At 37.5% G+C, this 22,113-nt stretch overlaps 1 protein-coding gene across 3 annotated transcripts in view; it reads right to left on the bottom strand.

Moving 5' to 3' along the window:
- The window catches only part of LNX2 (ligand of numb-protein X 2), a 74,724-nt gene that overhangs the window by 31,690 nt on the left and 20,921 nt on the right, over positions 1–22,113 (bottom strand). For all 3 annotated transcript variants that reach the window (XM_010375083.2, XM_030922023.1, XM_030922024.1), the window contains one exon: positions 3,776–4,275. In XM_010375083.2, coding sequence (XP_010373385.1) covers positions 3,776–4,182 — 407 coding nt within the window. In that variant the 5' untranslated portion in view covers positions 4,183–4,275. The remainder of the gene's footprint in view (positions 1–3,775; positions 4,276–22,113) is intronic.

Consider the following 22,113-nt stretch of genomic DNA (forward strand, 5'->3'; position numbering starts at 1 on the left):
TTCTATTTTCCTAGACTATCATCTAAAGCAGGGGTGTGGGCCACAGGGGAAGAAGAATTGTCTTCGTCCACACATAAAATACATTAACACTAAAGATAGCTGATGAGCTTAAAAAAGAAAAAAATAAAAAATCCCAAAAGCCTTCCTGGGTTGCACGTGGCATGGGTTGAACAAACTTGAACTTAAGGTTTCATAACCATCTCATGAACAAGAAAAGGTCTCAGCAAGGAAAGACGCTTCTTTAAAGGTTTTCTATTGTAAACTTTTTATAATGGCATTAAATTGTAATTTTTAAGAGGAAAAGAAAAGTAATTCTGAACTTTGCCATAAACTAGGGCACAAACACACAATTTAGAAACAACAACAATTAGCACTTGCAATTACCAGAGCCTTAAATGTTAAATCGTTAAGGGTGGGTTGGAGATGAGTGGTAGAGGGCAGGAGGAATGCTATATAGCTGATGTTGCTTGGCAGAATTTCAAAGAAACGATTAAAATGTTACATATTTAGTATAACGTGGAATATTTTTCAAAGGCTTTATTTCCCTGTTCAGATAGAGACTGTCCATGTCTCTTAAAATTCGTTTCACTCATATGTAATCAGTTAAAAATAGTAATTTTATTTAAAAATATTCATCTTTCATAAATATTTTATCCGTAGGAGAAAAATGTTTGCTCTTCTCAAATCAAAACACATTTGTTAAGAGCAGAATTTCATTCAAATAGGAAGGTGAACTTAAATGTGAAATTATCAAATTTATGCAAACTACTGCTAATGTTCTATTTCTACCAATAATTAAGAGATTCCTGTAAACCCTAAAAGCTCAAGAGCAAAGGCACATGACAGCCATGCAACTTTTATACAATGACTCATTGTTGCTGATGCTAAAATTCTATGAATTTCAATGAAACTTACAGACTTATGAATTTCTAACAAGTGAGATTTGTATACTGAGAAGCCACAAATAGTCATAGTAATCATATTCTGTGCCTCATAACATCATTCTTTTTGCCAGTTTATGTTGATTTTAGAACATGGCTGCAAATTTTTTTGACTTCCCATCACAAGGTGAAACCTATGTCCCCTTTCCTTAGATATGGCTGGGTTTACGACTGCTTCCAACAGAGAAGGGATGCCAGGCAACTTCAAGGCTAGATCATATGAGGCCATGCAGCCTACTAGACACTGAACCACTAGCCTCTCCAGCTGACAAGTCTCACACACCGAGTCGTTCCCATCAAGGTGCCAGAAATGTGAATGAAGAAACCATCTTGGAAGTAGACTCTCCAGTTACAACTGTTGCAGTCCCTGGCTTTTGGCTCTTTCCCAGTTGTGGCACACATAGAGATAGCAGAGACAAGCCATCCCTGTTGCATCCTGTCTGCATCCTGACTCACATCATCAACAAATGCTTGTTGTTTTATGTCAGTATGTCTGGGGTGGTTAGTTTCTCAGCAATGAATAACTGCAACACAGATCAACAATTTAATTGGACTAACATGAGATGACTGTCAACTTTGGGCAAATAAACTGAAAGACTAAAGACATGGTTCTGTTTCTAAAGAAATCTACAACCCAGCATTAGATTCTAACTTGCAGAGACTACCCAACACCTAGAAAAGCATCTGGCACACAGCAGATTATCAGTATTTGCTGAATAAACAAATGAACTACATTATTTAGGGTTGAATGTTGTATAATATACATTTCTACCTAAATTTCAATATTCTTATTCAAGAGAATAGAGAAAGGTCAGGCTGTTCATCACTATATCTGTCCAAATGGCATATAAAAATCATATTACATTTTATAATTTTTTTACATTTATATACTCAATAATCACTCTTAGCTGTCTGTATCAGGCAAACCACCACCTTTTCCAATCATCCATCTTTTCACTGTATCTTTCATACTACAGGCCTAAGATACTTTGGAAATGATACAATTGGTAACTTCGATATTAATAAGCACACCTGGAAAATGAAACCTTCAACTGGATATAACTGCTTAGCCTTTACTAACATGTAAATGAAAGGGCAGTCAGCAATTCCCAAGGTTTTTAACATTCGCATTATAAATGGTTTGATAAGAAACACTAGCAATACTTCCACTGCAAATTAAATTCTTGAATGCATGTTAATTAAAGGAATATTCCTAAAAATCTGTGAAACTGTTATCTTTCAGCTCTCAAAGTCGTAACTGAACTGACACTTCATTCAGTTCCTCTAACATCTCACAACTGATGTTTATAAAAGTTAGAAAAGAAGCCTATACCCTGAAAAGAACAGATCTACTGAAAGAAGCAGCCTGAAATATTCTTCAGCTGTAACTAGTCCTTACTCAGACTAGTATATTCAAAAGACCAGTATCAGTTTCCAGGAGGCCTCTGCCATCATGTTCAGATTCTATGCTTGCTGGTTACAGAAGATATAAAAAAATGTAACGTTACATTATTATACGCATTTTCAAAAGTCTGTCTATCCTACTCTATCTTACCTCCTAGTTTTAGACAGCACAGTTTAGATTTAAGCACTCTATAAATCTAAATGTTTCTAACATTTTAATAACATCTCGGTTTTCTCCCTTGTTTCTCATGTCTTAATTAAATCTGATGTTTAGAAATAAATATCAACAATTTGTTGATACAGATTGAATGTGTATTTCATGTGCACATGAATGAAACCTTTTATTAGAATAGTAAACAAGAACAGTAAAGCTTGAGTCTAACTATAGCATTAGCTAACTCTAAATTTTTGTGACTCAGTCTCCATATTCATAAAATGAAGGGGATTAGATAATCTCCTTCAAGTCTATGATTTTATGTGTGAGTGTAATAGCAAGCCATTCTATATCAGACTTACACTCTTACATCTAAGTCCAGTATGATGTAGTGTGCATTGTTTTTCACAGCACTCGAGATTACTGCAGATTTATACTGTACAACTGGCTTAACTTGAAATTTAGAAATCAGTATTTATTTCTGCCATTTTATGTGATTCTACACAAATGACTTATACTGTAACTCTTCCTAAGTTAAAGATCAAGTCTTTCACCAAAATCAAATCATAAAACTCACCAAACAGCTAAATAAATTACTTAACCTTTTAAAAAGCTTTTATTAGAACAGAAGTTCCCACTAAATATTTAGTTTTCCAACTCCTAGTTCTTGTTCAGTCTAGTCCCTGAACCCAGAATCTTCACAAGATCTTAGCAAATAAAATCATGTATTTATTTCCATATTGCAACAAAATTATTTTTATTGGCTGCATAATATCCCACTAAGTTTATGTGCATAGTATTTTTTAACCCCTCCCCACTTTTAAATAATAGATTCCAATTTACCAAACTATGCACAATGTTGCACTGAACATATTTACATACAATTTTTTCTTCTTTTAGATTATTTCCTTAGGATAATATGCTAGATAAAAGATATACATTTATACAGCTTTTAAAAACAAACTGCCAAATTGCCTTATAAAAAGAATCTATCATAATATCCTGTCATCCATTTGAATATATTGGTTTCTATTACAGCAGCAGAAACATTAACAGGTATAAAATAGCACTTCCTCACTGTAGTTTTTGTATTCATATTTTTGATAAATAATGTTAAATACTGTTCCATACAGCTTATTTATTGAATCTCTTCTGTACTTGATTGCCCATTTACTTACTAGTGCTTTGGTTTGTTTTGTTTTAAACAAGTTCTTATGTTCATTTCAACCACCTTTTTATACAATCTGGAGTTACTTCTTTCATATGTTTTGCTTACCTGTTTTTGAGATGTGCCTCCAGATCACAGCGTTGCATTACGTCTTTGCACACTGAAGAAAATGGACATAAAACTAACAATTTGTCTAGGAGTTTATGAACTAGAATACTAGACTTCTTGCACAACTTAAAATGAAGTCTTTTCCGGTCCAATGGACAGAAATCTTTCTCTTGTAAAAAGTTTCTGAGGCACTTGTAGCAGAATGTATGTCCACAGGGTGTGTCTAGCGGCTGCAGCAGAGGCTGAAGGCAAATATGGCAGACTAGGTCATCATCCACTTCGTTCTGGTAGTTGTATAAGTGGTTTTCTCTTGTCCAGTGCTGTTGGCCACATTCAAAACACAGGGGGTTTAGAGAAGAGGAGGAGGTCTGTTCCACAGACGACATCTCATCACTTGTTGTTCCCATTTTGAATCAATTCTGCATCCTCATGTGTTAGACTTCCACTTCAGGCTTGGTTTCCTTTAACAAACAGTGATGTATCTGTCGAGGTGTGTTTTTCTAGATAAGTAAAACAAACACATTAAAAAAGGTAATATATATCAATCAAGGTAGGTTAAAAGTATCAATATAATATCACTGGTTAGCTTTTTCTAGAAAAAAATTAAAGGTTCAATCAGGTAATAAATGAGTCATAAGGTGGTCTTGAACTCCTGGACTCAAGCAATCAGCCCTCCCAAAGTGCTAGGATTACTGGTGTGAGCCACTGTGCCTGGACCCCACTGTCAAGTTCTTGATTAAAAAAACAACTTTTGCTGAAAGGTAAAGACACCATATAATATATAGTGTGACATAAGAAACAATCGATTTGTTTTACTGACTGAAATCCTAAATACGTCACTGTTCAATGGTAGTTTTAAAGCCAATTAATAGTGCTAATAGTAATGCTTTTTGAGGTATATAATAAATTTGCATGTCATCCTAAACACGCTTCTTTGCTTCTGATTGAGTTTATGCATTTACAGTACAATAACAAAGATTGTGTCTCTGAAATGTAGTTTCAAGGACAATGCAGAATCAACGAACACAGGAACAGAAAACCAAACACCACATTTTCTCACTCGTAAGTGGGAGCTGAACAATGAGAACACATGGACACAGGGAGGGGAACGTCACACACTGGGGCCTGTCAGGAGATGGGGGGCTAGCAGAGGGATAGCATTAGGAGTAATACCTAATGTAGATGACGGGTTTATGGGTGCAGCAAACCACCATGGCACTTGTCATACCTATGTAACAAACTTGCACGTTCTGCACATGTATCCTAGAACTTAGAGTGTAATAATAATAAATGACCTTTGCTCAGCACTACAGGAAAAAATGAATTTCAAAATATGTATGATTTGAATACTCTCTCCATATGTAACAGATTATAGAAAGATACATCTGCATAGCATATATAAATAGTGCAAACGCTGAAAAGTACAATACTATTTTATTCCACTAAAAGAAAAACACCTGCCAAAATTCAATTAAAGAAATAAGGTATGTTATACATTTCAATTTCATCTCATAGTACTCTGTACTTCGATTTGGGCTCGCTTACTCAGAGCAGCAGTGTGTGTGTGTGTGTGTGTGTGTGTGTGTGTGTGTGTGTGTGTGTGTGTGCGCGCGTCTTTTTTTTTTAAGTTTGATCTGTTGCCCAGGCTGGAGTGCAGTGGCACCATCTTGGCTCACTGCGACCTCTGCCTCCCAGGTTCAAGCTATTCTCCTGCCTCAGCCTCCCGAGCAGCTGGGATTACAGGTGCCTGCCACCACACCTGGCTAATTTTTGTATTATTAGTAGACATGGGGTTTCACCATATTGGCCAGGCAGGTCTCAAACTCCTTACCTCAGGTGATCCACCCGACTTGGCCTCCCAAAGTGCTGGGATTACAGGTTTAAGTCACTGCACCCGGCCCTCCAATATAACTCTTACAACAGCCTCCCCCTAGGGTAGGGTAGTGCGAGCCTAGCCAGGAATGCTCCCCTCACCTAATGGTTTCCATCTTCCTGCTGCTGAAGGATCAGGGATTAAATATTCAACTCCAAAGGCAGGAGCTCTGTATTTCTTCTTCTGTAAATATTTACATAAGAGGCTCTAGAATGTACCAAACATTGAACATCGAGAGAGAAGAGGTAGGGAGAGGACAGTTAAAACCCATCATTAAAATTCAATTTAGTAAGTACTCTAAGAAAGTTATGCACAGGGTGTTATGTGAATATGGAGAGACATGAAAAGAATTGGCATCTAACTCTGGCTTTGTGGCCGGAAATAATTTCAAAAGGGAAAAAAACCATGGGACTGCTGAGTTGTGACAGGAAGTATCAGCCAGAGAGAAAAAACGGACAAGGGCATCTTGGGTGAAAAAAAGCATCGGTTAAGTTGCAGGGGCTTGAGGGTACACAGCACATTCAGGGAATATGAAGCAGGTAAAACTGTGTGGCAAAGAAAACACACTTAGGGGAGGGGAATTCTAGAACTTAGTGCGCCTGCCACAAGAACCTTAAGAGTAGGATTCCATGTTAAGGCTACTAGCATTTCTATTTCAATAACAAAATTCTCCAATCACATATATGTATTTCCTTATTTATTTAAAGTATTCATTGGAAAAACGTTAAAGTAGGCCAGGTGCAGAGGCTCACAGCTGTAATGCCAGCACTTTGGGAGGCTGAGGTGGGAGGACTGCTTGAGTCAGGAGTTCGAGACTAGCCTGGGCAATATGTAGGACCCTGTCTCTACAGAAAAAAAAAAAAAAGTAGTTAGGCATGGTGGCATGCGCCTGCAGTCCCAGCTACTCAGGAGGCCGAGGTGGGAAGATCTCTTGAGCCCAGGAGTTTGAGACCAGCCTGGCAACATGGTGAGACCCTGTCTCTACAAAAAGTAAGAAAATTAGCCAGGCATGGTGGCGCATGCCTGTAATCTCAGTTACTTGGGAGGCTGAGGCAGGAGGATTGCTTGAGCCCAGTACTTTCAGGCTGCAGTGAGCCAAGATTGCATCACTGCACTCCAGCCTGGGCAACGAAGTGAGATCTTGTCTCCATATAAATAAAAATTTTAAAAGAAAAACAACATTAATGTTTCAACAGATTTAACAACTGCCATAAATTAGGAGGTGGTGGCATAGGATTCAGGCGGGACAGGTGGCCTCAGATAAATTGTGTTTTTAAGAACTAATAAAATAATACTAGCAAGGCTGGGCATGGTAGCTCACGCCTGTAATCGCAGCACTTTAAGAGGCTGAGGCGGGTAGATCACTTGAGGTCAGGAGTTCGAGACCAGCCTGGCCAATATGGTGAAACCCCATTGCTACTAAAAATATAAAAATTAGCTGGCCGTGGTGGTGGGTAGCTGTAGTCCCAACTACTTAGGAGGCTGACGCAGGAGAATTGCTTGAGCCTAGGAGGTGGCAGAGGTTGTCGTGAACAGAGATCATGCCACTGCACTCCAGTCGGGTGACAGAGCAAGACTTGGTCTCAGGAAAAAAAAAAAAAGGGCCGGGTGCAGTGGCTCACGCCTGTAATCCCAGCACTTTGGGAGGCCGAGGTGGGTGGATCATGAGGTCAGGAGATCGAGACCATTCTGGCTAATACAGTGAAACCCTGTCTCTACTAAAAATACAAAAAAAAAATCAGCCGGGCACGGTGGCGGGCACCTGTAGTCCCAGCTACTCGAGAGGCTGAGGCAGGAGAATGGCATGAACCCGGGAGGCGGACCTTGCAGTGAGCCGAGATCGCACCACTGCACTCCAGCCTGAGCAACAGAGCAAGACTCCATCTCAAAAAAAATATATATATATAAAAATAAAAAAAAATTAAAAAAAAAAAAAATACTAGCAGCCTGTAAACTCCTATCAATACCAACATCAATAAACCAAACATTTCTTGCATTTTATAATTCATGCTCTTCTCCCGTTAAGCATCATACCTTTTAATATGCCAGTGCTAAGTGCATGAGATTAAGGAAACATCATGTATCTCAGCCAGACAGTCGGGTTCAAGCTAGGTATTTTAATACGGAATTTCTGCAGATTCTTGTTTCCTACCCAATTAACAAGAACTACCAATTAGCAAGAATATTCACTTATTTTTAACTCCTCTTTGTGATAGTGTTTATTCTAATTTTTCTTTTCCTCAAGAAAAATACAATTCTAGCCTCCCACATGATGACTAAGAAAGTATTTAAGACGATTATATTTTAGCTACTTTCTAAATCTCTAAATAACTTCAGTTCTTTATTTTCATTTTATCAAAACACTTTTCATGAGGAAAATTAACATGTTCCCACTTAGTAACAGTGGTCTATCTCAAAGAGTCAACATAAAGAATAAGTATGTATATACACTTATTCTTTATGTTGACTTACATAATTATATATGTATATGTCTATATAAGTATATATGTGTATATATAAGTATACATGCATACGTGTATATAAGCACATATATGTATATATAAGCACATATGTATGTACGTGTATATATAAGCACATATATGTATATACATGTATATATAAGCACATATATATATATACGTGTAAGTATATATACATATATGTATATGTAAGCACATATATGTATACACACATAAGTATATACACACATGTGTATATATAAGTATATACATAATATATGTATATATAAGTATATACATAATATATGTATATATAAGTATATACATAATATATGTATATATAAGTATATACACACATGTATATAAACACATATATGTATCTATATATAAGTATATAAACACATATATGTATATATACTTACATATAATATGTAAGTATATATATTATGTAAGTATATACTTATATGTAATTATATATAAGGCAATATATGTCTATATAAAACATCTATAAGTTCAGATATATATACACGTGTATATATACACATATATACTGCTGTATCCAGCAAATCATAGGCGCAATGTCTTATCTATTATTAACAATAAAGAATCAAATGTTCAGACAGATTTTATTATTTGTGCAAAGCCATATAGCATATAGCTACTTAGTAAGAAAGAAGGAAGATAAACCCAGTTCCTTCTGGCTTAAAATAACACAATAGGAAAGATATTCCATGAAAGCTTTAGAGTATGAGTTTTGCAAGGAGAAAGGCATCCTGACCTCACTTCTCTAAGTCCCAATTCCACCCCTCTTCTGCCAGTTCAGGCAGATCTTTCTCTTTCTGCTCTGTGTGCAAGTTGGCTGTACTGCCTTACACTACTCTCACACCGGGGTCCCTCACTGAACTATCAGCTCTTAAGAGTGAGCCTCCCACAGGGGAGGAGCTCAATAATGTTGAAATACCAACTGGGTGACAATAATGCTTTCTCTTAGCAAGTTTAGGTAACAAAACTACATCTATGCATACAGGAGGATATGCCCACGTTCATATATGCTTGAGTTCAGATACTATATATCTGTGAACAGTGTGAAATATTCAAGTACAAGTTAAATGTCTCAAACATTTCCTAAAATATAAAGTGTAGCATAATGTGCATCTTTTCTAACTGTATAATCTGTTTAACAGTATTGCTGGAATAGTAAAGAGAAGGAAGCTGTTAGCTTGGGTGGGATTATTACAACACATTTAAAATAATATCTTGAAAAATAGCCAGTGCAATAGGAAGACAGTTTACTACCTAATTCCAGTTAAGATTGACATGCTTGATCTTCCTGGTTTAAGGGATAAGAATATCCAAAAGACTCTCGGAAAGAACTATGGTTTTCCACCATCAGTTTGCATACTCCAAAACTATGTATTATTCAGTTCATTTCTCTTGATGTTACTCCTGACTCAGATTTAAAGGGTCTTCACTGGCCCTAACCTAAGAGATCCAGCCCAGGGAAAAACATGATGAGCTAAGAGTTACCACCAAAGGTTAGACAGGAAACAGATGTGGTTCCCTTACCTCATCGGTACCAGGGGTCTAAGAATACCCTCCCTCTCAAGTCCTCCTGGCCCATCTTCCTCATTCCTTAGCTTCAGCTCAAATTCTGCCTCCTCCTACTCTTGAGTGCTCCCCCTTCCCTTCTGTTCCTGCTGCCCTTTGCACCTATTTTCCCTTCAGCAATTCCTACAGTGCATGTTTGCTCATCTGCCTCCCCTCCTCTTTGAGGGTAAAAATAGTCTTTTTAATCTTTTGTATTCCCAATTCTTAAGACATACGAGGCATTTAAAAGATTGTTCTCAGGATCATACATGATCTTGAAATGCAAAAGAGTCCTGATATGTATAACTATATTGATATATGAGGAAATGATGTGCATTTGTGGCACTTCAAAGGAATCAACATATGAACCCAGCCCATTAATTTACAAATGCACAAAGAATAAGGTAATACTCCCTTTAATCTTCAAAGGGGTAAGGGAAAAAAGTTTCCTTACTTGGTATCAACACAAGAAAATTCTCTCATTGTATATGTCACATATCAGCTTTGATAGCTGCTTTTGTATAAAGCAGTGCTGTCAAACTTGTTTGACTTCAGAATCCTTTTATCCACTCTGGACAAGTTTGGCAGTTTCCTTAAAAAACTCACACAACTACCACATAATCCAGCAACTGTACCTTTAAACATTTATCCCAGAGAGGTGAAAACTTACATTCACACAAAAACTTGTGCACGAATGTTTCTAGCAACTTTTATTTGTAATAGCCAGAAACCACAAAACAACTCAGATGTCCTTCCACTGATGAATGGGTAAACAAACTGTGGCACATCTATACCACAGAATTTTACTCAGCAATAAAAAGGAATGAACTATTAATATAAACAACAACCTCTGTGAATCTCCAGAAAATTATGAGCGAAAAAAGCCAATGCTAAAAAGCTGCATACTGTATATTGTTCCATGTACACAACATTCTTGAAATGACAAAATTATAGAAATGGATTAGTAGTTGCCAAGGATCAAGAAGGGTTGGGGCAAATAATAGGGCAACACAAGGGGCTATGTGACAATGGAAATTGTATCAATGCCAATATCCTGGTTGTGATACTGTACTATAGTTCTGCAAAATGCTACTATTGGGGGAAACTGGATAAAGGGTACATGGGATCTCTCTGTATTATTTCTTCTTACAACTGTAAGTGAATCTACAATTATCTCAAAATAAAAAGTGTAATTTAAAAATTACTGAAGTTCCCAAATAGCTTTTATCACTTATTACATTAGTAATAAAAATTCAAATATCCATGTTAATAAAAAAACCCAGTAGGTTAACATTTTTATGGAAAACAATTTTTTTCAAAATAAAAAACATAGTGAGAAGAAATACATTATTTTACATTTTTGTAAATCTGGAGTCTCATATATGTTTCTGTTTTTAATCTTTCATGAGCTCACATGTGAGGTCTGGAAAATTCTACTAGACATTTGTGCAAAAAAGAGTGAGAAAGGCATTGTGAAAATAGTTTTGACCTTGTGGATTCGATGAAAGAAACGGAGGGAAATGACTGATACAGAGCATCGAAGAGGTCTAAAACCCTTCCTTCACAAGAAGTAGCAGTCAATAACCAACAATCTTTTTGGAAAAGCAAAAACTGAAAATGGAAAAATGCTTGATTGAGCCTTGCTATAGGAGTCTGTCTTTCCTGGAATAAAGTTCTTTCCCCAGAGCCTTTTCCTACTGGAAGAAGTGTATCTGGATATTTAGCTGCATAGAAATATTTACCATATCATATGGGAGCTTCACATAAATTTTATTCTATAAACTGGCTATAACTATAATCTATTGGCTTTGCTTAAACAGTAATTAATCACATACACACACAGAGGGAGTTTGAATTTAGCTCTAAAACATGATTCTGTATCTGTTTATATATAACAAAACATTGGTATATTTACCTTTTAGTCTCAGTATTTGCTCATTTTTTTTTTTCTTGATAAGTTTAATCTTTTAAATACTCTATATAAGGGAGGTCAAATTGTGGCTAATAGAAAATTTAAAATCTTAAATGCCCTTCACCTTTTGTTCTCCTAATTTTGAAATTCTCCTAAGCCATGATGAAAAAGGTTTTTTTAGTGCAAAAGGATGAAGGCAAAAACCAAACTGGGTTACCTGCCTAATTCCTACACTGAGACAGTTATACTAAAGTTATACTTTCAAAGTTACACTAAATCGTGTTACCTTAACTTGGAAACAAAATTACATAAAATTATTTCAAAAAGGACATATATTAAATATCACGCTAAACCTTTCCAATAACATCTAGATGAATCTCTGATAATAAGAAAAGACCGTTGTGGAAAGAACTTTACTCCAAAAAGAAAGACTTCTCCAGCACCTCCAACACGTGGGCTTTCTTCAACAGCAACACTCTTTACCAGCCAGCTGAGCTGGGGCAATTTCTTTCTTTCTTTCTTTCTTTTTTTTTTTTGTGAGATGGAGTCTTATTCTGTGGCCCAGGCTGGAGTCCAGTGCTGCGATCTTGGTTTACTGCAAGCTCTGCCTCCCGGGTTCACACCATTCTCCTGCCTCAGCTTCCTGAGTAGCTGGGACTACAGGTGCCCGCCACCATGCCTGGCTAATTTTTTCTGTATTTTTAGTAGAGACAGGGTTTCACCGTGTTAGCTAGGATGGTTTCCAACTCCTGACCTCGTGACCCGCCCTCCTCCGCCTCCCAAAGTGCTGAGATTATAGGCGTAAGCCACTGCGCCCGGCCAAGTTGGGGCAATTTGTAATTACTGGATAATGCCCCAAATTCACAAGTGTCACATAATACATAAAAGTCGAAGGATGACAGGTATGAGAGGAGCCACAGTGTTCACTGGACAGACAAAAATCCCTGCCCTTGTGAAGTTAACATGTGGATGGGATGGGGGAGAGGGTGGAGTGTGGAGGATAGACAATATACAAGAAGAAATGAAATGCAGTATTTTAGATGCTGAAAAGTTTTACAGAGTAAAAGAAAGCAAGGTAGGGAAGTCAAAGGACAGTTATTTTAAATAGCATGATCAAGGAAGAACTCACTGAGAAGGTGGCATTTGAATTTAAAACCAAAAAGAAGTGTAACTAGAAAGCCATGCAGGTATCTGGTGTAAAAATGTTTGTTACAGGCAAATGAAACGATAGTTACAATGGCCCTGAGGCGAGAATGTCCCTGGTGTGTTCAAAGAACAGTAAGGAGGCAAGCACAGATAAAACGAAGAAAGCTCAGAGAAGACAAGACATCAGAATGGTAACTGGGCTTACTAAATCTTGTAGGGCCTTAAAAACTTTGGTTTTTACTCTGAGTCAGATTTTAACAGATCATTGGCTGCTATGCTGAAAATAATCTGAACGGGTCAAAGGCAGGAGCAATTAAAAGCCTACTGAAATATTCTGAGCCATAGATGGTGGTAGATTGGACATGATGAACATAGTCAAGATAGTGAGAAATTACTCAATTTTGGATATATTCTGAAGGTAGAATCAATATGGTTTGCTGATTAATAAAATGTGTTCATGGGCTGATGGGAGGGGGAGAAGTCAAGGGTGACACCAATATTTTTTTTTTAATTATTATTATACTTTAAGTTCTAGGGTACATGTGTACAATGTGTAGGTTTGTTATATATGTATACATGTGCCATGTTGGTGTGCTGCACCCATTAACTCATCATTTACATTATGTGTATCTCCTAATGCTACCCCTCCCCTGTCCCCCCACCCCACAACAGGCCCCGGTGTGTGATGTTCCCCTTCCTGTGTCCAAGTGTTCTCATTTTTCAATTCCCACTTATGAGTGAAAACATGAGGTGTTTGGTTTTCTGTTCTTGTGATAGTTTGCTGAGAATGCTGACACCAAGATTTCTGATCTGAGCAACTGGAAAGATGGGGTTAGTATAACTGAAACGCACAAGTCTGTAAGAGAGCGGGTTTAACGGGTATGCTTAGGTTGGAATATGTAAAAGTTGGACTGCCTGTTAGATTTCTAAGAAGAGACACTGAATAGACAGTTGCACACACAAGTCCAGTACAAAGACGAGGACTGGGAAGATGATATAAATTAGGAGACGCTGGTGTAAAGATGGTACGAAAAGTCATAGGATTGAAAAAGATCCCTAAAAGAGTGTGGATGAGTGTAAGCAGCCAAGAGAAGGGCTGATTCAGGACTCCGCCTTGGCACCTTTCTGGGGGATGAAGAAGACCAGGCAGAGAGGAGTGGTCATTGTGACTGAAAGAAAATTAGGAGAGTATTGTATGGAGAAAGAGATAAAGTGTTCCAAGGAGGAAGAAATAATCAACTGTGTCAAATCCTGTAAGCAAGTAAAATAAGATTAGGACTGAGAATTAAGCACTGGATTTAGAAGCATGAATTCATTGGTGACCTTAATAGTTTTGGTGGAGACACTGGAATGAGTTCAAGTGAGAACTGGAAGGGAGGAGTAAAGAGTATAGACAATTCTTTTGAGAAAATATGCTATATGAAAAGGGGAAATCTTGTATTTTGGTAGGAAGTGAGACAATCAGAGGGGACAGCATTCCACCCCATTAACAAAACATTTTTCACCCCCATGTTTACAGGTTTATGATTTGCATCTATCTACATCCTTAACTCCTTTCTTCTTTCGTCGTATCTCTCCCTCTCCTTTCCAAAAGCTAGTTTCTCCTCCACCTGGGCTCATCCCTTTGGAAGCCTTTGTCATTTATCTCATCTTCCTTCAATCTCTAACTTTCTCCCCATCGTGTACAAAAACATTCATGTCTTATCAACTTTAAAAATAAAAACACATCATTCTTCTACAATGGTTACCCTTTCCCTCACCTCCATTTCACTTCCAATAGTTTTGAAAAATACCATGCTCCAGTTGTCAACTCCTTACCTAAAAGGGCTTCTACCTCCATCAGCCACTGAGACTAGTTTCACTGTGGTTATGAATGTCTAACTGCTAAACCTAATAGCTCGTCTCAGACCCGCACACTACTTTATCTCTCTTCAGTATCACTGACGTCTCTCTACTTGAAACTCTCTGCCGTCTGAAACTTTTTTTTTTTTTTTTTGAGATGACGTTTCACTCTTGTTGCCCAGGCTGGAGTGCAATGTTGCAATCTTGGCTCCCCGTAACTTCCGCCCCCCGGGTTCAAACGATTCTCTTGTCTCAGCCTCCTGAGTAGCTGGGATTACAGGCGCCTACCACCACGCCTGTTTTCTTTTTTTTTTTTAAGTAGGGACAAGGTTTCACCTTGTTGGTCAGGCTGGTTTCAAACTCCTGACCTCAAGTGATCTGCCCACCTCCGCCTTCCAAAGTGCTGGGATTACAGGTGTGAGTCACCACGCCCAGCTTGCTGGCTGAAATGATACCATTCTTGTTCTGGTTCTCATCCTATCTATCACTCTTTTGTAAGAGCTGTCCAATTACTTCCTTTAGACAAACCTCCAAAAAGTCAAATTGTTGGGCCAAAGTGAAAAGAAGTCTTCTGATTTACATTACAAAACTGCCCTCCAAAATGGTGAACAAAATTTGAATTCCCACTAGCAATGTATAAATATGCTAACTTTTTCAAAATTGTTCTAAGCCTAATTTTCTTTTAATATTTATAAATTTTATAGTTGAAAATATTTCATTGTTATTTTAATCTGCATCTTTTTTAGTCCAGCTAAATTAAACATATAATTATTATCCTTAGTTATCTTGTGAAGTGTCTGTTTATAATCTTAGCCCCAGTTTTTTCTTATTGAATTGTACTGTTTTTATCAATTGATCTGAACTCAATATATTAAGACACCAACCCTTTATCACATTATTACAATCACCTCTCCCAAGCCTCCTGTTTGCCTTTTAGCTGTCTACCAGCATAAAGACGCTGTCAGTTTTCATGTAATTGAATCCATCCATTTTCCCCTTTGAGAGTTCTTCCACCACTCTTATCCTCTTCTTCATAATGATGAGATAAAGATTTGCCGCTATTTTCTTCATGTGTATAGTTCATTCATATAATAAAAAATTTTTTATTATCACTTTATTCTGGTTAGTATTCAGTATGAGAATAGATCTAACTTTATTTTTCTCCCAGTTGTTAAAGTATATCTGCCTCACACTTGTGTTAAAAAACTGGGTCTTTATTTCCCTCTAAATGATCTGCTTCCTCATGGCACATCTATATTCCCAGTGTCCCATAACTAGAACCAGAGGATCCCCTATTTCTCTTTCTCACTCCTTGCCTCATTTCCATACCTAGGCACCAAGTTCCCCTTGATTCCACCTCCAGAACGTGGCCTCCCCTTTCTTCCATTCCCACCACCACTCTCAGTTATTTGTTGCATCTACTCTTTTAGCAAACTCAAAAGGTTTTCCAGTCTTTTTTCTGCCCTACCTTCCGTCACAACACTAGTATCCAAAAAGCAATGATACTATTTTCCCTGCCTAAATACTCTTCCGGAGTCCCCAACTGCTTCTACAAAATTAAAGCCAAATTCTTCAACCTTGCAATCAAACCTTCCCAGATCCGACTCTAGTTTCACTTTCTGACACAATTCTACACATTTGTGCTTTGGCCACACCAAATTATTTACAACTTCCTGACCACAGCATCCTCTTCCCTGACTGGAATGTCCTTTCCTACCTTGGAACCCAGGGCGTTCGTTTCCTGCAGAACCCCCACCCATTTGCTGGTCAGCTCAGGCGAACACTCTGCTGTGAAGCTCTTCCCAATCCACCCAAACACAAGCTCTCACTATGTGCCTTCCACCACCACTTATCACAGTTATCATGCACCTCACTGCAGTGGTTTGCAATCACTTGTTTGCATGTGTCTTCCCTACAGACTGAACAGCTGTTAAAAGACAGAAACCAAGTCTTAGTTATTCATCTCTATACCCCCGTGCCTGACATGAGTATGTGGTTAATAATAAACCTGAGGAAAGGGAATATGAATGAAGAAATGAGTCCTCAACTTTTATCTGCCTTACCAATCCTACCAATTTTGCCTCTAGAATTCTTACTCCCACTACCTCTGCTGTAATTCAGGTTCCTGTTACTTCCCAATTATCTTCTAATTGCCTCTAGTTTCACTTCCTCATCACAAAAGGTGATCTCTTAACAAATAACTAAGATTCTATCATATCTGTCTCTATGTCCACCCATAAACCCGAAAACCCTGTGTCCTAGCCAGCTGTCATTTCAAACCATTCATTTAAACCATTCAAGTCTCTCTGTTTTCAATGTTTGTTAGTCTGTCTCTCGTACCTGGATAGTATCTTCCACTTTTTAGTTTCTCTGCCACCTCCCCTAATGGTATCTGCCACTTGTTACTTCATCCTCTTTTCTCCCTGCCCCCCAACAACATACTTAGAGTTGTTGCTACTAATCTGCTGTAGGCTGAGTATTCAGATACTCAAACTTATTAGGAACCATATGCTAAGAGGAAGCCAACACTGAGGCTCAGAAAAGGAACAAGTAGGTGGCCTCAGTGCAGGGTATTAAACACAAGTATCTATAGTGTTCAACCATCTTTTGCATGTACAGCTGACCTTTGAATAACACAGGCTTGAACTGCATGGGTTCACACATATGCGGATTTTTTTCAGTGAATTTATTAGAAAATTATTTGAAGATTCGTGATAATTTGAAAAAACTCACAGACGAACAATATAGCCTAGAGATATTGAAAAAATTAAGAAAAAGGTATGTCAAGAATGCATAAAATATATGCACATTTTGTCATTTACTACCATAAGACATACATAAACTATAAAAAGTTAAAATCCATCAAAATGTATACACACAAAACTGTACATGGCACCATTCACAGTTGAGTGAGATGTAAACAAATATACAGTATTAAATTATAATTGTTTACAGATTCATTATTTATCATTATAAACTTTGTTTTTAACAAAGCCAAATCACTGTTATTTCTAAAACAAATTATAACAGAAAAGATGGTGAACAGGAAAGGATCCCATGGAGGTGTATGTTAAACATACACATACGGCCAACCCTAGACCAATTCCATTTCACAAATTTTATTTTCTTAACTTTTTATCTCTTTTTCTTCATTCTTCCCTTCCTCTGTTTCAATATTACGTTCTTTACTCTTACCCACGTTTTCCAAACAAAATCTTTCACAAAATCTGTAAGAAAATCTCAATCAAGTGATCTGCATATGATTTATGAAAATATACCTTTGTCTAAGGACATCTGTACACAACAAGACAAAGCTGAACATAAAAGGAATGACTCTTTAAGACACTGCAAGGAAATATAATTGAATAGAGCTAACTTAACAAAGAGGCTTTCTTAGTTTACCCCCAATGTTATAACATACAGTTAGATGTCTCTATGTAGACTTTAACCCACCTGCATAAGTGTCTAATAGAAAGTGCTTCTCTGAAGATTGCCTTTCACTAAGTAGGCATTTTCCCCTCAAAAAAAAAAAAAAAAAAAAAAAATAAGGCTTATGTTAGCCTCCCTGTTTTCTCTAGTCTCAATCATAAACTTCTTTATCATTAGATTATTACTAGAGAGAAAAACCTCTAAGGCCTATGCTTACCAGAAATCAATCTGTCCTTTTGTGGATGGCCAACTTCATTGAAATCTATCTTCCTAATTTCACAATAAAAATGGCACTCAAACAGGCCAATACTCTGAGAAACACAGCAGTTTATAAGTCCTGCTATGACATATAGGAGAGGCAGACATCTAATATAAGGATATCTGGGTCAAGTGGAATAAAAGAAGCAAAGTGTTATGCAAGTATGGGGAAAAGAGTAATTTCTATTGCAATAATTTGGAAAAGTTTCTTGGGAAAAGCACACTGGCTCAGAAACAATAGGAGGACTCTCAATGGGCAGTTATGGGGAACAAGGAACAACAGCTTTAAAAATTGGTATTTCAGGAATAGTTGATGCACTCTATGTGGGTATATGCGTGCAAGGGGGTGGATGGACAGAAAAGAGGGTCTGAGGGCTGGACTAGGTACAGAGAGAACGCGAGGGTTCCTGAGTTAAGAAATGATGTGACTAGATCCATGTGTCTGGGTAGGCAACTGTGGCAGCAGAGATATGGCAATAATGAAGGGGGGTACAACAGAAAGTTGCTGCAATGACCAGATGACTGGTAATGAGAGCCTGAACTAAGGTAATCACTACGAACAATCAAAGGAGGAATGGCTTTGAGTAACATTTTAGTATATAAAAGTTTTAAAAGAGAGAAAGAAGCAAGAGGGTAAGAAAGCATAGACATATCAAAGAAAAGAGAATTATAAGGGAACTTTCTTCATATTTCCCATTAAATATACCTATATTCCCTACAATTCAAAAGCAGTTTCTCATAAATATAAGAATTTCCTGGTATCTCCAAAAGCCAAAATTTAATAATCCATTTACTATTTTACTCTATAAACTGTACTGTTGAGAAATAAAATGTCTTTCAATTTACAACAAATGTCCATCATCAGCAGGAGCTGCGGCCTCAGGCCCTAACCTTCTGCTTTGAAAAACTGGGGCACTGTGCTGAACAATCTACAAAGCTTCTTCCAGCTCCTTCCAGCACATCACTTAGGGGAGGAGCGGGTAAGGGTCTCAGCACTGTTTTAAAAGAAAAAAGACACGATCAACACCTGCAGCCCACATCTGGCTGAAATATCAAAGTCCAATTACCTAAAGAAAAACAGTACAGCTAGAAAAAGGTTGAGACCTAGGCCACTAAAATTAGAAGTGAAAAAACAAGAACACAGCACAAGGACAGAATATTAGGATTTTTATTAAACAAAAGGGGATGAGACCGAAGTCACAAAATCATACACAGTCTAAATTAAACAGGGATTAACGCATGGGGTCAATTTTGACATATAAAGGGAATAGATTTGGAGACGGAACTATAATAGCTAACATTTATTTAGAACTTACTTGATATCAGGCACAGTATCAACCAAGATGGAGAATTAACAGATTTAATCCTCGAGATAACCCTGAGTTGGATACTATTCTCACATTCCTCCCCACTTTTCAGACGAGGAAACTGAGAGTAAGGCCTAAGATCTAAAGCTAGTAAGGGATGGAAACATGACTCAAATCAGGCAGCCTGATTCCAGAGCTATAATTTTAAAGCATATACTGTACCTAGTACTTAAAGTGTAGTAAATATGAGCAGGCCGCACAGACTGAAATATATACATACCTATACATACACAGTACATACATACACATACATGTACATATACACATATATGTTTACATAAACAAGTGAATGACAGATCCAAGGGAAAGTTACCCTCTATCGTTAACTTTCCAGAAGAAAACATATATTGCCATCTACATGGGGGCCAAAATGCTAGATGGACCTCATTTCTGTTACACAAAAAATTTGCCACAATTTTGTATTTTCACTTTTAATTTTTACCGTAATAAAATGGAGGCTTCACAATTGACACTACTTTTTATATCCATAAAATTCAAATAATTATGTGCTTCTGTGTTCAGATATCAAAATCAATTCGAATGAACATAAAACTGAATAGCATCTCAAATTCTGAGTTGCCCATCCATCTCTCTCAAAGCTGCTTGGAAAACATTCACTTACATTTGTCATGGGACACAAAATTTGTACAGTGCTTTGAATGCAACCTTTGTATATAAAAGGGTCCATACAGAAATGTTTTAACCAAGCTTGAAGCTCTTCTCCTAGGGCTTTAAGATACAGATACCAAAAGGTGCCTTTGTTTACTCATTGGAACAACACTGTCTTCTAAGACGACTGACCACCACTTTGTAAATTAGTGCCTCAAGATCTGGAATCCCACTTGGTTTTTCTTGCCAATGGCTCTAGGTGATCTGAACAATTTGGGATATAACTGCCTCTATCTTTATCTGCTAGCATCCTCATTGCAATCTGAACTTATGATTCTAGCAAAAGAAATTCACTTATGTTACAGACAATATACAAATGTTCTAACCAGGTAAAGGTCAATTAGCGATCCATATTTACAAAGCTGTAATTAGGAAGTAAGTTAGGGATAGACAATGTAAAGTAAAAAACAAGCAACAACAAAGGTATTTTGTAAGAACAGAATAGCACCTGTACTTTGGCAACTCTTTTACTTTCCTCCAGATTATTTTAATGGAAGGGACGAATTTCAAAGGCACCCCAAAAAGGCAAATATTCAGCAACTTTCTCTCACATCAAACTTTTACACTTTGGATCTCAAACTTAAGAAATATACATCTAAATATTTAAACTTGTGGGTCTTGGCTAACAATGGCAGCAAATATCACCCAAAGAGTATAACGCCAATCCTGAAAATCTTTTGGTTGCTGCTTCCATGGAAACAGCCTAGATGAAGAAAACCTAAGAGTAAAGAATAATACATTTTTTAAAACCACTTTATCTTGTTTTCCCCTATCAGTTAACCAGCATGGCACATAACAGGCACATCAGCTACGTACCAGAAAATCCATGACTCATTCAACAAATATGTGTTGGTTATCTGCTGCATGCCAGGCACTGCATCGGAGGATAGGGTTACTTTGGAGAGCTCACAGAGCTTAGTCTACTACAAAGACATTTCCTAGCCAATAACACAAAACGATCCCATTCTTTGGTCATATTAGGTTTCTGAAATCCAGTGTACATTTTACACTCACATCACTTTTCAGTTGGGACTAGCTACATTTCAAACCCAATGTCAACAAAAGGCTAGTGTCTTGTTTTGGACAACACGGGTACAGATACTCCAATGGGGATGAAAAGCATGCATATCAGGAATTAGTCGTTTCCTCAAAGAATATAAAATCTAACCACTATACAAGCAAAATATATATGGTACAGAAACATAACTGTAGAATTAGTAAGTAAAGAAATCAGTAGGAAGCATTAATATATAAGATACTGGGTGAGCAACTGTGTGTAGAATTCTTTCAGCTGCAAATGATGGAAACCCTGACTGAAAGTGGCTTAAGCAAAAAATAAGATTGGTGTGACTGACTGACTCGGGGCTTTCTCCCAACCCTGCTTCCTCTAGATTGGGTTCATTCTCAGGCTTCATGTGGCAGCTAGTTCCCAGCAGTTTTAGGGGCACAGTGCTAGACCCCATGTTCTGCTTCCACAATATTGCCAACAAATGCCCCAGAATTACATCTTCCTATTTCTAATGGCTGGCTTGGTCATCGGCTACGCTGAACCAATCACGGTAGCCAGGGACATGTGACACTTTAATGGGCCAGACCTGGGTCACTTCTGCAACAAGGCCTCAAGTCAACCTTCCCAGAATCACACAGACTAAATAAAGTGGCTTAACACTGATAAGCCTGATGTATGGCTTATCTTCCTTTAAGCATATTACTTGACTGCTTCAGTTGATAAACAATCTGGAAGAGTCTTATAAAGTCCATTTCCAGTGATTGATTCCTTCACAGCTCAATTTATT

Source organism: Rhinopithecus roxellana, chromosome 18, assembly GCF_007565055.1.
Source record: "Rhinopithecus roxellana isolate Shanxi Qingling chromosome 18, ASM756505v1, whole genome shotgun sequence".
NCBI classification, from domain to species: domain Eukaryota; kingdom Metazoa; phylum Chordata; class Mammalia; order Primates; family Cercopithecidae; genus Rhinopithecus; species Rhinopithecus roxellana.